This window comes from Boleophthalmus pectinirostris, unplaced genomic scaffold (genome assembly GCF_026225935.1).
Source record: "Boleophthalmus pectinirostris isolate CB_2022bp ecotype Guang Dong unplaced genomic scaffold, ASM2622593v1 HiC_scaffold_22, whole genome shotgun sequence".
In the NCBI taxonomy this organism is placed as follows: domain Eukaryota; kingdom Metazoa; phylum Chordata; class Actinopteri; order Gobiiformes; family Gobiidae; genus Boleophthalmus; species Boleophthalmus pectinirostris.
The window spans coordinates 33,633,484-33,646,904 of NW_026571190.1; the positions used below are offsets into that span (position 1 = coordinate 33,633,484).

The 13,421-nt window shown below is 39.9% G+C and overlaps 1 protein-coding gene across 7 annotated transcripts in view; it reads left to right on the forward strand.

Annotated features, from left to right (window-relative positions):
* Positions 1-283: 283 nt before the first annotated feature.
* sh3gl2a (SH3 domain containing GRB2 like 2a, endophilin A1) overlaps positions 284-13,421 on the forward strand; it is a 110,066-nt gene continuing 96,928 nt past the window's right edge. For 4 of the 7 annotated variants that reach the window (XM_020917762.2, XM_055158205.1, XM_055158206.1 and 1 more), the window contains exon 1: positions 284-509. In XM_020917762.2, the coding sequence (XP_020773421.1) occupies positions 465-509 (45 nt within the window). In that variant the 5' untranslated portion in view covers positions 284-464. The remainder of the gene's footprint in view (positions 510-13,421) is intronic. The other 3 variants (XM_055158208.1, XM_020917763.2, XM_055158209.1) reach the window with 1 other exon arrangement.

The following is a 13,421-nucleotide window of genomic DNA, read 5'->3' on the forward strand; positions in this document are numbered from 1 at the left end:
TCCATGGTGCTGGAGTTGCCTTCTCCAAATGTGAACCTCCCCGGGTGTGTTTTCTTAATCCATGAATCATTTTCCCAATCAGAACAAACCTGCACTAAATAAGAATTGCACCGTGATCCAAGTTCGTAGACCTGCTTTTATTGACTGTACTGCGCTGGCACGACGTGTTTAGCGTAAAAAAACAAAAAAAAGTGCATTGTTATAGTGAGGGGGGCGGCTGCTTTAACGGGATCTACGTCATGACGGCGGTTTAGCCATGTGCCGGTGTCATCCAATCGCCTGGACACAGCTTTAGTCAGCCTCTTTCGCTCGCAGGAGATCCCTCGTAGCGTACAGACTCCAGAGGTTCTCCACGGCGCACCCACGGCCAGCACCTCACCGCCCGCACCGACACCCTCTCCGCGCACCCGACCAACAACGACCTCTTTGGACCACCGCCGAACCAGAACCAGCAGGTAGCCATCATGTCCGTAGCGGGGCTGAAAAAGCAATTCCACAAAGCCACTCAGGTAAGAAACCGCATTACGCTACGTTACATTAGCTTTTTTTTTTTAGTGTTTGTGAAAATATTACGCAGCGGAGTGGGTTGTTGTAGTGCTCGCTGTTTCTGTGCTGGTTTGCGCCTTTTCGTCACGTTGCCCCGGAATTTTGACTTGTTTGAACTGTGTCGTGGTGCAGCACTGCGCCAAAATATATTATTCACGCAACGTCAATTTTGTCTACTCATGCGTGGAAATCCAGTTATGTTTTACGTGAGGGGGGGATCTGTGACGCTGCTGTAGGAGGTCGTAGTAAGGCACGACGCGGGGGGGCTTCGGTTACCCTTCAGATGACATTCCCTGCACATCTACGGTGCATTAAACTACGAGCTCACGCCGACTGTCCCGCTGTCCCGTCGCGCTTTGCCATCGGAATGCGCAGGTTGTGGCCACATCGCGGTTTTTTTTTTACGAAATGTACGTCGTGTGCGCGTTGCAACCAAACAACCAACCAACCAACCAAGCAACACCGGGGACTCCGACGCGGTGGTTATGCAATCGGAAATCCGCTCCTTCCATCAGCACGCCATGACCTCGGCGCCCTCCAAACGCGATTTTTATGCCTCGCCAGCACAGCACGCGCGCTTTCAGTGATTCATTAACAGCTGCGCGCTTGGCTCACGACCCCTGCACCAGACTGGGACGCTCACTGGGCACTGGTGGTGGTGGTGGTGGGGGACAGGGGAAGGGGCTGGTTTGATGCACATTCGCTTTGGGATGGTGCCTGAAGGGTGCAGTGACTCTCAAAGTAGCCAGACTCGAAAAGATGTCCAGTTTGAGTCATTTTAAAGGTGCTGTCTTAAACAAAATTGACTCTTGTGAGCTTTAAAGTCATGTAAGAATGTTGTTAGTGTCGTGGTTTACGTTTGATAATTCCCAATGCATCTGCTCACCTGACTGTGTTTGTGATGCTTCCCGCGTTGGTGTGGAGTGTTCAGAGAAGAATCCAAAAACAAGCTCTGACAGTGTAATATAATTTATTACAAAAACAGAGTAAAAAGCCTAATTACAGACAAAGGTCCGGGCGAGCTCTGGCCAATATGAGACACCCCTCTAAATCAGATATTCTCAGATTTTATAGTTTCTAAAAGCCATCCCCTTTCACTACTTGATCACTTATTGTCCAAGGTTTTAAGCATTTCTAGATGTTGCCTATAGGCGAGTTTCAGCTGACGTCATTGCTATTAAAAGCCCGCGTTGCATGCTGGGAAATATTTTGGTCGGAGGCAAGAAACACGGTAGCGTCAAACACAGTGCGTAACCTCGCGTATTTATCCCCGATAATGGTAAATTCCTGCTGCATTATCGGATGCACAAATAGAAGCACGGAAGAAGGAAAATGTCTTTTTCGTATTCTGAGTGAAAAGAGCCGCTAACGGTGAATTAAACGACTTTCAAACATTCCGCAGAGCAAACGTAGAAGATCCTGACAAACCGTGGACTCCAACAAGTTCAACAACACATCGAGACTCTTGGAGGTTTTCATCTTTTCTGCTGTGAATGGCCCAGGAGTTTCCACCAAGTCATTGTGGATATCGCCAAAGTGAATATTTGTCCAGGTAGTTGGCGATTCCGACCAGAAATTTGGTTTGGTCCACCTTTTGTAGGGGTTGAAAAGGGTGATTTGGCTCCATCGATGCTTATGAACAGTTTCTGGTAAAATCGTCTTGCCGTTAGAGTGGATAAATAACCGGGATCAATACCCTTTACGTGTTTTCTCGCTCCGTCCGTCATGTTGAATTAGTGTTTATTGCCGCCGACCAAAATAATTCTCGCCTATATGTTTATCTTACAGTTCTTGCAATATGGCCCCCCTGAACTTAACTCCTCCTTATATTAAGACCTTATAGGGGCTATGAGCCTCACCGGCCTCAAATGGAGAATATTAGACACTACATTAGTTCATCAAAAACACACCTGGAGTTGTGTTTGAATTCTTTATTATTAGTCCTTCTACATCTCCAAAGCTCAAAATGCTCTGTACAAGGGCGTAGGTTTGGTCTCAGTCCCCCATATGTTTTATGAATTCTTTCCAAAAACACACAGAGTCTGGGCAGGTCCAAAATAAATGAGAGGTGGTTTAATTTTTCAGTTTGCAAATGTACAGTTTGTGTCCACTGCTCTTCTAAGATGATTTTTTAGCGGATAACAGAGATGTAGAAGTCTTTTGCTTGTTGGTGATGAGATATTTACGAGGTCATGTCCGTACATTTTTCCATGGAATATTGTCGATAGATTCCGGCTGCTCACAGTGCACGAGTAGGGCTCTGTTTGGGAGGTGCACTTGTGGTGATAGTCGCTCCTTTTCCGTGGCGACTCATTATAAGACAAGTTTAATTGAAGATGAAGCCAAGTAAGTTCCTTTTGAAAAGTTTGTCAAAGTTTGGTGCAGCGTCTTCACTCACACCTGCTCAAGTCGCCATCTTCAGGTTCGGCCCTGTTCTGCTGCTTCCCCAGTTTAGGCTCATGGCTCCAGTAATGACATCACTCTGTTACAGCCAATGAAACAGAGGCAGGAGTAACCCTGTCGTCATATCACTGAATACATCTCAGATTAAATTTTATTTTTTTGTTTTTGGTGCTGGTTTTGGTATTTGGTTTTGGTAGGGACTATTTTGTCTTCCCCAAATATTGGTTGTGACATGTCCTCACCGTCCCTGTGCAAACTTACGCCCTCTGCTCTGTAACACCTTGTGATGTCGTGAAGCAGCAGTTTTCAAGTTACACAGTTTACCTTTTACCTTTTGTTTAGTCCAGACTGGCAATTCCAGGGTTGAAATAATCCAAATGATTTAAGATTTTGAGTTTAAAAACACAGTGGAGCAAGGTGGAACAGTGTGTTTTTCTGTTTGATTGAAGAACTTTAAACAAAATGAAACAAAACACAACTCCAGGTCTGTTTGTGATGAGAAAACGTTACAATATAGATCAGAAAAAGCAATATGAGCCCTTTCATATTATTTTATTTCGACGTTTTGGAGTGCCCCGAGCAAACTTCTGACCTAAAAACAGATGACTAATTGAAAATCCCAGTTACACGGACGTTTTTACACTGAACAGAAGTGTGCCACAGCTCCAAAAAAGGTTGAAAAACACTGCTCTGACACAAGCTTTGAAATACAGCTTTAGAACTTTAAACCTACTATAAAAGTGACGTTCCAGGAGAAAACCATGACCTGATCTAGTGTGTTATATTTAGAAGATTTAGAAGAAGAATTAAAGAATATCGGCGCTGATACTGAAAAATACAGCTGATATTCTGGAAACTTGGATGTATAAATGAATGTAAGACTATTTATTGTCTGTCCAGAAAGTCGCACAATGTTTGAACTTTTCTTTACTTTACTTGGGAACAGCTCCATACTGCACATGGATTTTTTGGAGGTTTGTCTTATTTTTGTTTTACGGAAATGTTGTTTTCAGTCTCTGCGCTGATATTGGCCGATATTTAACGGGTTTTGCCAGATATTTAAAGCCATCGTATCACGCTTACGTCACAAACTAGGGGCCTGTTTACACGAGAACGCTTGCGGGTAAAAACGTCAAAATATTTTATCGGAAGTGCCTTTCGTTTAGACGGTGACGGCGTTTTTGGGGCTTAAAAACGCAAAAATCTGAAACCACCCTCCAGAGTGGAAAAGTTGAATACTCTCCGCCGTTGCATTTCCGTCTACACTGCCCAAGACGCAAAACTCTGGTCAAATCTGCTCACGTCGTGTACACGTTTACGCCACATACAGTACATCACCACTGAGCCGTCTGGCGTGCATACCCAATGGAATTCCACACACCATATGCACGCAGATTTCCTCCCGAAAACACTCGTCTGAACGCGGAATAAAAGGTGAAGACGCAACACCACTTTTGCGTCTTCTGTTCAGACCGTCATCACATAAATGTAGTTAATATGATTAACTTGGATTCAGGAGCCTCGATTCACCTCGATCACACCTCTAATTTCCCAGAAGCCTATATGTAGCAGCCTTTCCCATCATCCCAGTTTGTCTCGGTGAACTCGACCCCACCCTCCCATCCCCTATTTCGTCTTTGAGTCATAAGTCGCCTACATAGGGGGTCCCGTTCCGGCTGGGCCAACTGAAGATTGAGACGGAGCCCCCACCTAGAGTCTCAACCCAGCCATCTCTGCACCGCTTCGTACATTATCAATAAACTTCTTCGCACTATGTCGAAGAAAGGCGTCTGGAAACATGCGATGAAAACTTCCAGCGGGCTCTGTTCGCGGTAGTAAGTCTGACAAAATCTTTGAAAAATGAAAAAATAGCCCAATTTTCTTCATCTCCATGTCATTGTAGCGTTCCGTTATGTTCGGCGGATCAACAGTTACAACCATAAAGCAGTTTTCATCATTTCCCCACTGACGCACAACTCCGAGCGCACTGGGTACACGCGATTAGAAGAGACGAGGGCGACAAATTCAAGATGATTCCAAACAGCACAAACATATACAGTCTTCATTTTACCTCTGATCACATTTACTTCAGTGGGTTTTATCCCAGTCGGTCGGCGAGCCCAGCGTCAGGAACTACACCGGAAGTTCTCGTCGCATGTTTCCAAACGTCTTCCTGGTTTGAGACGTTCGCGTGAATGGAAAACTGGAACTGAAAAAGCTCGATCCCTAATTATATTACCTTGAGCTTTTGGACACTTCACGCTCTTGGAAATATGTTGGTATAGAACTGTCAGCAGTAGACTTATTTGATCACGTTCAGGTTAATAATAGTAATACGTCAGTTTTATACAGCGCTTTTCATTATAACACAAAGACACTTCACAATAAAGTAACACTAAATCAAGGACAGGACAGACAAAACAGCAATGCGGCGCAGTCGTGTGTGGGGGCTGTGAGGAAAAGGTGCGTTTTGAGCAGTTTCAAATCTCGTTCCAATCTCGTCTTTTCTCGTTCTCGTGAACCCAGTCTCGTGTCTCGTCTCGTCCCGTGGAAACTTTGTCTCGTCCCGTCCTTAAAAAATTATAATTCTTTGTGATTAGGCGGCAAAGAGTCACTGCTGGACCCCCACAGCTTTCTCTCAAAACCACAAACATAAGCTCCGATTTAACCTTTGAGTCGTACGACCTTTATATTTTCATTAGCATATCTCTGCTCCAACCACTCCTACATTACCCCATAAATACTTCGCGTGCTTGACAAGATAAGGGGGAGAGCACTGCACGGATCTCGATGGCAGATAGTGACGGTAATGATGTGAAGGTCAGGTTGCGATGGTGTCCAGGCTTGTTAATTGGCCGTCAGACCTGCGCGAGTCAGAGAGCAGCTCCATAAACACATCATGGAGAAGCTGCTCCTAAACTACCACTTTAATTAGCCTTGGTATTTTTTTTTCCGTTGCTGGTGAATAATATGTTTACGTGGACGATAAATACTCATCATAAAGGTCCTAAATTACGCAAAATTGCCTCTTGTGAGCTTTAAGTCGTGTTTTAATGCTGTTTGAGTAACACTTTATTATTGTCTGTCTAAATATCCAAAGCTCAAAATGCTCTGTTCCACCTTGTGATGTCATGTAGTGGTAGTTTTTAAGTTAACGGCTGCCTTTTGACACTGCAAAAATTAAAATCTAGTCAAGCTAAGATGACTTGAATTAAGAAAGTTTCATCATGATTTGAGTAAATTTCACTTGACAAGTAAAACAATTTGTCAGTGGAACAAGACTTTTTGTACTTAAAATATGAAAATACATCTTGCTACATTTAAAATAAGAAAAACAACAACTTTCAGCACTTAAAATAAACAAAATATAATGTTGCTTGAATTAAGAAAATCACATTTATTCCACTGGTAGATAATTTTACTTGTCAAGTTGAATGTACTCAAAGAAAGTAATTTTACCTTAGCTATATATTGTTTTTTTGCAGTAAACTTTAGCATTTCAGGGTTGAAATCTTACAAGTGATTCTAGTGAAGGTGTATGGAGTTTAAAAACACAGTGGAGCACTTCATTATGCGATGATATCACGAGTGTTTTCTATTTGAGAGAACTCAGTTTAAACATGCGTTAAAGAAATGAAACACAACTCCAGGTCTGTTTCTGATGATGAAACGGCATCGTTCACTGCAAATTTCTCTGATCTGGCCAAGATTTTAAAACTTATATCAGGTTATTGATCTTGTTTTCAGATTTATTTCTCACTTACTAGTTCTGAAATTGCTTAATTCTTGTCTAGAGGTTGTTTATTTTAAAGAAGTAAAATGATCTTGCTGCATGGACTGATAATTTCACTACTTTTAAGTCATTTTCTGATAGATTTTCCTGACAGATTGTGTTTATATCTTAAATTTGCAGTGTAAGATCAGAAAATTGCATAATATGGGGCCTTTAAATGTTATTTTTTTTTACGTAAAATGTTAACGTTTTACCTGCACTGGAAAAAAACAATATCTAGGTAACTTAAAATTATGTAAATTAAGAATCTTTTACTTTATTTTAGTAGATTCAACTTGACGAGTAAAATGATCTACCAATGGAATAAGCAACATTTGATTTTGTTTCTTAGTTTAAGTGCAAAAAGTTGTTGTTTTTCTTATTTTAAGTGTAGTAAATTGTATTTTCATATTTTAAGTACAAAACATCTTATTCCACTGGCAGATAATTTTACTTGTCAAGTGAAATTTACTCAAATCATGATCAAACTTTCTGAATTCAAGTCATCTTAGTTCTGTTTCATGTTGTTCTAATGAATTTATTTTAGGTCAGTACCAATTCTCATTTTGATTCTAGTTTTAGTGTGCATCTTTGACAACCCAAATCTAGTCTTTTTTATTTGACTGCCCACCAAGAGACAGTAGATATCTGATGATTCATTGCTGTGTCTTATTTTATCATATTTAGGTGAAAAAACATCAAGTACCCGAGTGTGAACACGGGAGAATCTGATGATGATTGTCAGAAACGCTGCGATGGCGACGACTCTATTTACACGTATTTGCTTGGCCCTGGCTCTCTCCTCCTCCTCGTTCTACCTGTAAATGAAAACTCGCGAGGTGTGACTCTGTAATAGACCGTGGATTCAGGTTCATTTGTGCTTTTCCAGCTTTATTCCCTCGGCCCAAGAGCTGTGTGCGGGCAGTGTTCATTAAAGTCTAGGGACTAAACACACTCACCTCACCTTTTTAAACTTAAACCCAAACCTTAACTAACCTATTAACTCATATCTGAACTTTAAACTAGGTTTTTAATTTAGTAATCAGGAATTTACTTCATATGGACCTGATTTTTGCCTCCATAAACAAGTCAGGTCCACATGAAGTAAGATTTTTTTTTTTTTTTAAGTTGAATTATGAGTTACTTAGGTTCGTGTTGTAGAAGTCTTCAGCTTGTCCAAGAAAGGGTGTAAGTAAAAGGCTGAAGACCAACCGGACGTCTTAGCAGGAGAAGTTTATTTACCATCAGTAATACAGACCCTGGGAAGACTTGAAAAATCGACATATTATGATTTCAAAAAAGTGAACATAGTGTGATCTTTGAGTGTTCAAGCACCTTTGACTTTGCTTCCAAGATAGAGTTTAATTTCAGTTTGTCACTTGGTTTCAAAAGGGAGGAATGGGAAAAGAATTTAAGTCATTTATCCTCCACGTACATCTCAGTTTAACATTGACTCACAAAAGCTATATTTACACTATGATCTTCCCTTGGCATACCATCGGCGCACCATTGTCTGAATTGTGGCATATTTCTATCTAACTGGTGTCTACTGGCCTTCATAGTCTCACCACACTTGCTTTATAAACGTCCTCCTCCTTTGGAAAAAGAGTAAAGGGGCTTGAACACTCAAAGATCACACTATGTTCACTTTAGAAATCATACTATGTTGACTTTTCGTGTCGCCCCGAGCCCGTATTATCAAGAGTAAATAAACTTCTCCTGCTTAAGACGTCCAGTTGGTCTCCAGCCTTTTACTTCCACCCTTTTTTGGACAAGCTGAAAACTTCTTCAACATTATTCTTATTAATTTGGGCAAGTGAAGAGGTTTACATTCTTATGCAAAGGAACATGTAACATTAGTGAAATCATAATAGAAATAACCACAACAACAACAACAACAAATTTGTCTAAAAAGGAGTGGGAAGAAGAAAACATATGAGCTTTCTTTTGCATTTTTCAGACATTATTAGGGACCAAAATATCGTATCGTTGTATCAAAAGTCTCAAAATAATATTGTGGACCATTACAATATATCGAATTACAGGTTTCTATGCTTAAATGTATTGTTAAGGTGTAGAATAACTAAAAAACAAACAAAAACAAAACAGAGAGAACTACATAGACCATGATGCTTTGCTTCATTTCAGTGCCGACTACATAAAGAAATAACTTTTATAAGCAAATTTAAGTCTTAGTTCTGTCTTGTCAAGTTATTTTAAGAGGAAAAAGTGGCATATTCACAATTTTGTTAGCTCCCACAAAATATTGCAATAAATATCGTACCGTGAGACGTACATCGTGAAAATATCGTACCGAGATTTGGATATTGTTACGTCCCTAGATGTTATATATTAAAGGTTAGTTAATGCTTTGGTTTAGGTTTAAAATGAATAACATTAAACATTTTGAGGTTCAGTTTATCTGGATTGTCAGTGTCTTAACCTGTGTGTTTTTCTCCTTCTCAGTACATGAACAGTCCAAGTTTGTCCAAATTTTGTGTGTCCAAGTCATTTATTTCCTTTGTGAATAAAGTTTGTCTAAGTCTCTAAGAGCTGGAGTTTAGGCAATGACGAATCAGTTTACAGAGAGTTCTTTTAGGTTTCAACCAACTGGATTCAGCCTTGAAACTGGCAACCCAGACGAGAGATTCATGTGAGGCTCACTCTGCTTCGTGATTGGAACGAAAACGCATAAACAACTTGGCCATCACGCTCAATTTTTTTCGTAACTATAAATAAATCAGCACTGCGATCGTTCTGTAAAAGCCGTTTTTGATTCGAGCACCGTCTACCTTGTATTTGGGGACACAGATTGGTCATGTGATATGTTTAAAATCTTGCACAAGGTTCATTTCAGGCGAGGCGAGAAAGTGAGTATGGTTCAGATCAGGACTTCGGTGTTTCATGGACCTCCAGGCAGTAATGGAAAGTCGTAAAAATAGTCAAGAGACCACGAATACAAAACCAAGGCACGCTCTTATAAATTTATTGGTTATGGCGTGTCGTAATAGATATGAACCCAAACACATTTCAGTCTAATTTGTGTTTGTGTGCCTGTACGTGTGTGTGCTTGTTCTTTCCTATACTCTCGGGGGTAGAACAACAGAAGGCCCCCTGAACCCTCCTCTCCCCTCGCCTCTAATCCCAGCCCAGACTCTCGCGCAGACGCCGCAATCTGGACACTTAAAACAGACACTCTGCTGCTGCTATGGACGAGCGCACGACCCGCCTTGAGACAGACGGAGGGGGTCAGGAGATTAAAGTGGAGATGAAGAGGATGAGAGCTCGGGGGATGTATTGATGAGGAAATGCATTGTGAGGTGGACTATGTGATGAAAATCTATACGGTTGCCGTAGCTACATATTCATCCTTTGCGGTGACCAGGGCTGGGTATCATTATGAAGTTACCGATAACATACACAGGCCACAATATGACATGTTTTTCCATACAGTGCACTTTAAATTCAATACGATTTGATACGATATATTTCAAATCGATTCAATACGGTTTACTGAAAAGCAAAGGCTAAATCATGGCTGTGATACAAAAATTCTCCGCTCAGTTTCATTTCTCTCCAGCGACTATGTCAGGAATTGGAATACACTAGACGGTTGGCAAGAACCCCGGAAGTTGTAGACCGCGCACCGGCCAATAAGAGAAGAGCTGTGAAGCCGTGACGTCAAACTCGAGCGTCTGTCTAGGTCTCTTTTGTGGTGCAGCCAACAGTAAACAAAGCGGTCGAGATGGATGTAGACAAAGACAGACATTCTGTGTTGGCAACGATTCCCAAGATCAAGGATTTAAAGTCAGAACAAAGAGAATGTTTGATGAATTTCATCAAGGGGAAAGACGTTATTGCCCCTTTTCCTACGGGATTTGGCTCATTACATATGTCACGGCCTACTGCCGAGCGATCGAATCCTAATGCTGCGAGGTCAGACTGTTTCCATGAAGTGAAACCGGCTGATGAATCAGGCTAGTAAAAATCTACTAAGTCCACAAAGTTTGGGCAAATTAAAATGAAAAGCACCTATTTTACTCATCAAAACAGTGAAAATGTCAACACAATTGCAGCTCTTACACAAAATAATTTACTAAAATATACCTAAAAATACTCTTGGTTATGTATCGTTACAGAAGCCCATAATAGCAATACTGTATCATCACCTTAAATGATATTTCAGTATTTTTGCCCAGCCCTAGTGCTGATGTCACGCTGGAGGTGTTCTACATGTATCTCTATTGGTGTGATGTTCAGCAGTAGGGCTGGGTATCATTAAAAAGTTGCCGATACGATACATATCTCGATACAGTGCACTTTTGATTCGATACGACATATTTCAAATCGATTTGATACGGTTCAATAAAAATAACTGCTAAATCATGGCTGTGATACTAGAAGTCTTATATGAAACACAAATATTTTAATCATCAAAACAGTGAAAATGTCAAATGTGTCGCATAAACAAGTTTCTTTCCTCTAAACAAGCAACAAAACTATAGCTCTGTAACAAAATAATTTAATAAAATATACCAAAAAATACTATTGGCGATATAAGTACAGCAGCCCATGATATCGATACTGTATCTTCACATTAAATGATACGATATATCGATATTTCAACATTTTTGCACACCCCTATTCAGCAGTAACCATGGCGACACAATGCACACTTCAGCAATGACCAGGTGAAAAACTGTTGTCTAATGTTTTCTCACTTGTGACTGTAATTTTATGCGTGACAGACAAATAAATGTTACTTTAAAAAGCATTTAGCAATTACAGTAGACAAATAAAATGTGTAGCATCAATGGCAGTCTGCGCACCCTGCCTTAATGGACACTGGGTCGTAAACTGCTTTTATTACCACAAAAAAGTGTCCTGATTGTAGTTCCCCTGAAAATCTCTTGCAACTTAAAGGCACTTTTGTGTTGTACCCATAACACCCATTACAGAACACTCCATAAATTAAGAGAAAACATTGTGAGAAGTCATGTTTTTCTGTTAGGATGCAAATAACTACATTTCAAATTTTTTTTTTTTTAGATTGGAAATAAACTGACAAATTTGCTAAGCTGATTTAGATGAATATTGAGATTTAAATTGGGTTTCTTGATTATGGAAAAAATCATTATCACGATTATTTTTGGTCAATATTGAAATCGCGATTGTTCAAACGATTATTTTTTCAGCATTTCTCGCTCAAAAAAAGCACTTTGTTATTGATAATTTACACAAAATGTTCAAATTGAAGCTACAAATATGTGTCTTAAAGCAGTTTTGCGATGTATAAAACATAAAATAAACTTTGAACATGAAATAAGGCATAGAAAAACATAAATGTATCCAAAATAAACTAAATATCCAGCTGTTCTACGATCTCTATGTTTAAAAAAATAAAATAAATGTACTTATTTATATAAAAATATTCCAAAATAAACTTTCTTAAGCTTCAATCATTTCAATTCGATTATTTGAGTTTGGAGCTCATTCGACACACAAATCGAAATTGTGTTCAAAATTCGATTAATCGCACAGCCTTAGATTTAAATTACGCAGACACAAGCACAATATTTCTTCTTTAAGTACGTATTTTCAGTGCTCTTTCCACCACTGCATTTTAATCATTATTGTCCACTCCTACGTGAGTCTATTTCATCGCCAGTGCATCTATTTTTTTACTCGTATTATTGAAAACTGTTTATAAAGTGTAGGTGTTTCTATAGCGTGTCGTTTCACAGCTCCATCTGGTCTCATATCTGCGCCGAAATGAGCCAAACGCAACCGCTTTTTCTGAACCCTCCGTTAGTCCACATTTATTAGTCATACACGATTGAATACTGGCTGTTTTTTTTACGTAGCAATTCCAACAAAAAAGTCCCTATATTACACAAAGTTGACTCTTGTCAGCTTTAAGCCATGTTATAATGTTGTTACCTCCTCAAAAACAGACCTGGAGTTGTTGTTTTGTTTCATTCTCACCCTGTATTATTTGTCTGTTTTAGGGATGTAATGATAATCGAAATATCGTGACATCGTGTTGTCAAAAGTCTCAATAATATCGTGGGCCATCACAATATATGGAATCTTAAATCTTAACTCCTTGGTTTATGACAGAACCAAAGGCTTATCAAGGCATTTTTAATGTAAAAAGTGGTATATTCATAATTTTGTTCTCTTCAAAATATTGCAATAAATATCGAACCGTGAGATGCATATCGCGAAAATATCATAGCGACAAATTTGGATATCGTTGCATCCCTAGCCTGATTCATCAGTCTGACCTCACAGTATTTGGATTTGTTCTCCCGACGGTAGGCGGGTACTGTTATTTATTTATCCAATCGCTGCTATTTGGTCGTGGTGTATGTAATACGCTAATACCACTAACAGGGTTAACTGGTATACTAAGCTTTTCCCAAATCCCGTAGGAAGAAGGGAAATAACGTCTTTCCCTTTGATGAAATTCACCAAATATTCTCTTTGTTCCGGCTTTAAATCCTTGATCTCTTGAGTCGTTGACAACACTGAATGTATGACTCTTCACCGATTGGCTGGTGCCTGGACTTGCACTTCTGGGGTTTTTGTGAATTGTCTAGTGTATTTTGATTCCTGACCTAGTCGCTGGAGAGAAATGAAATTGAGCAGAGGCACTAGGTGGTGCCAGCTTGGCTATTTGGCATTTTCCTTTGACAAC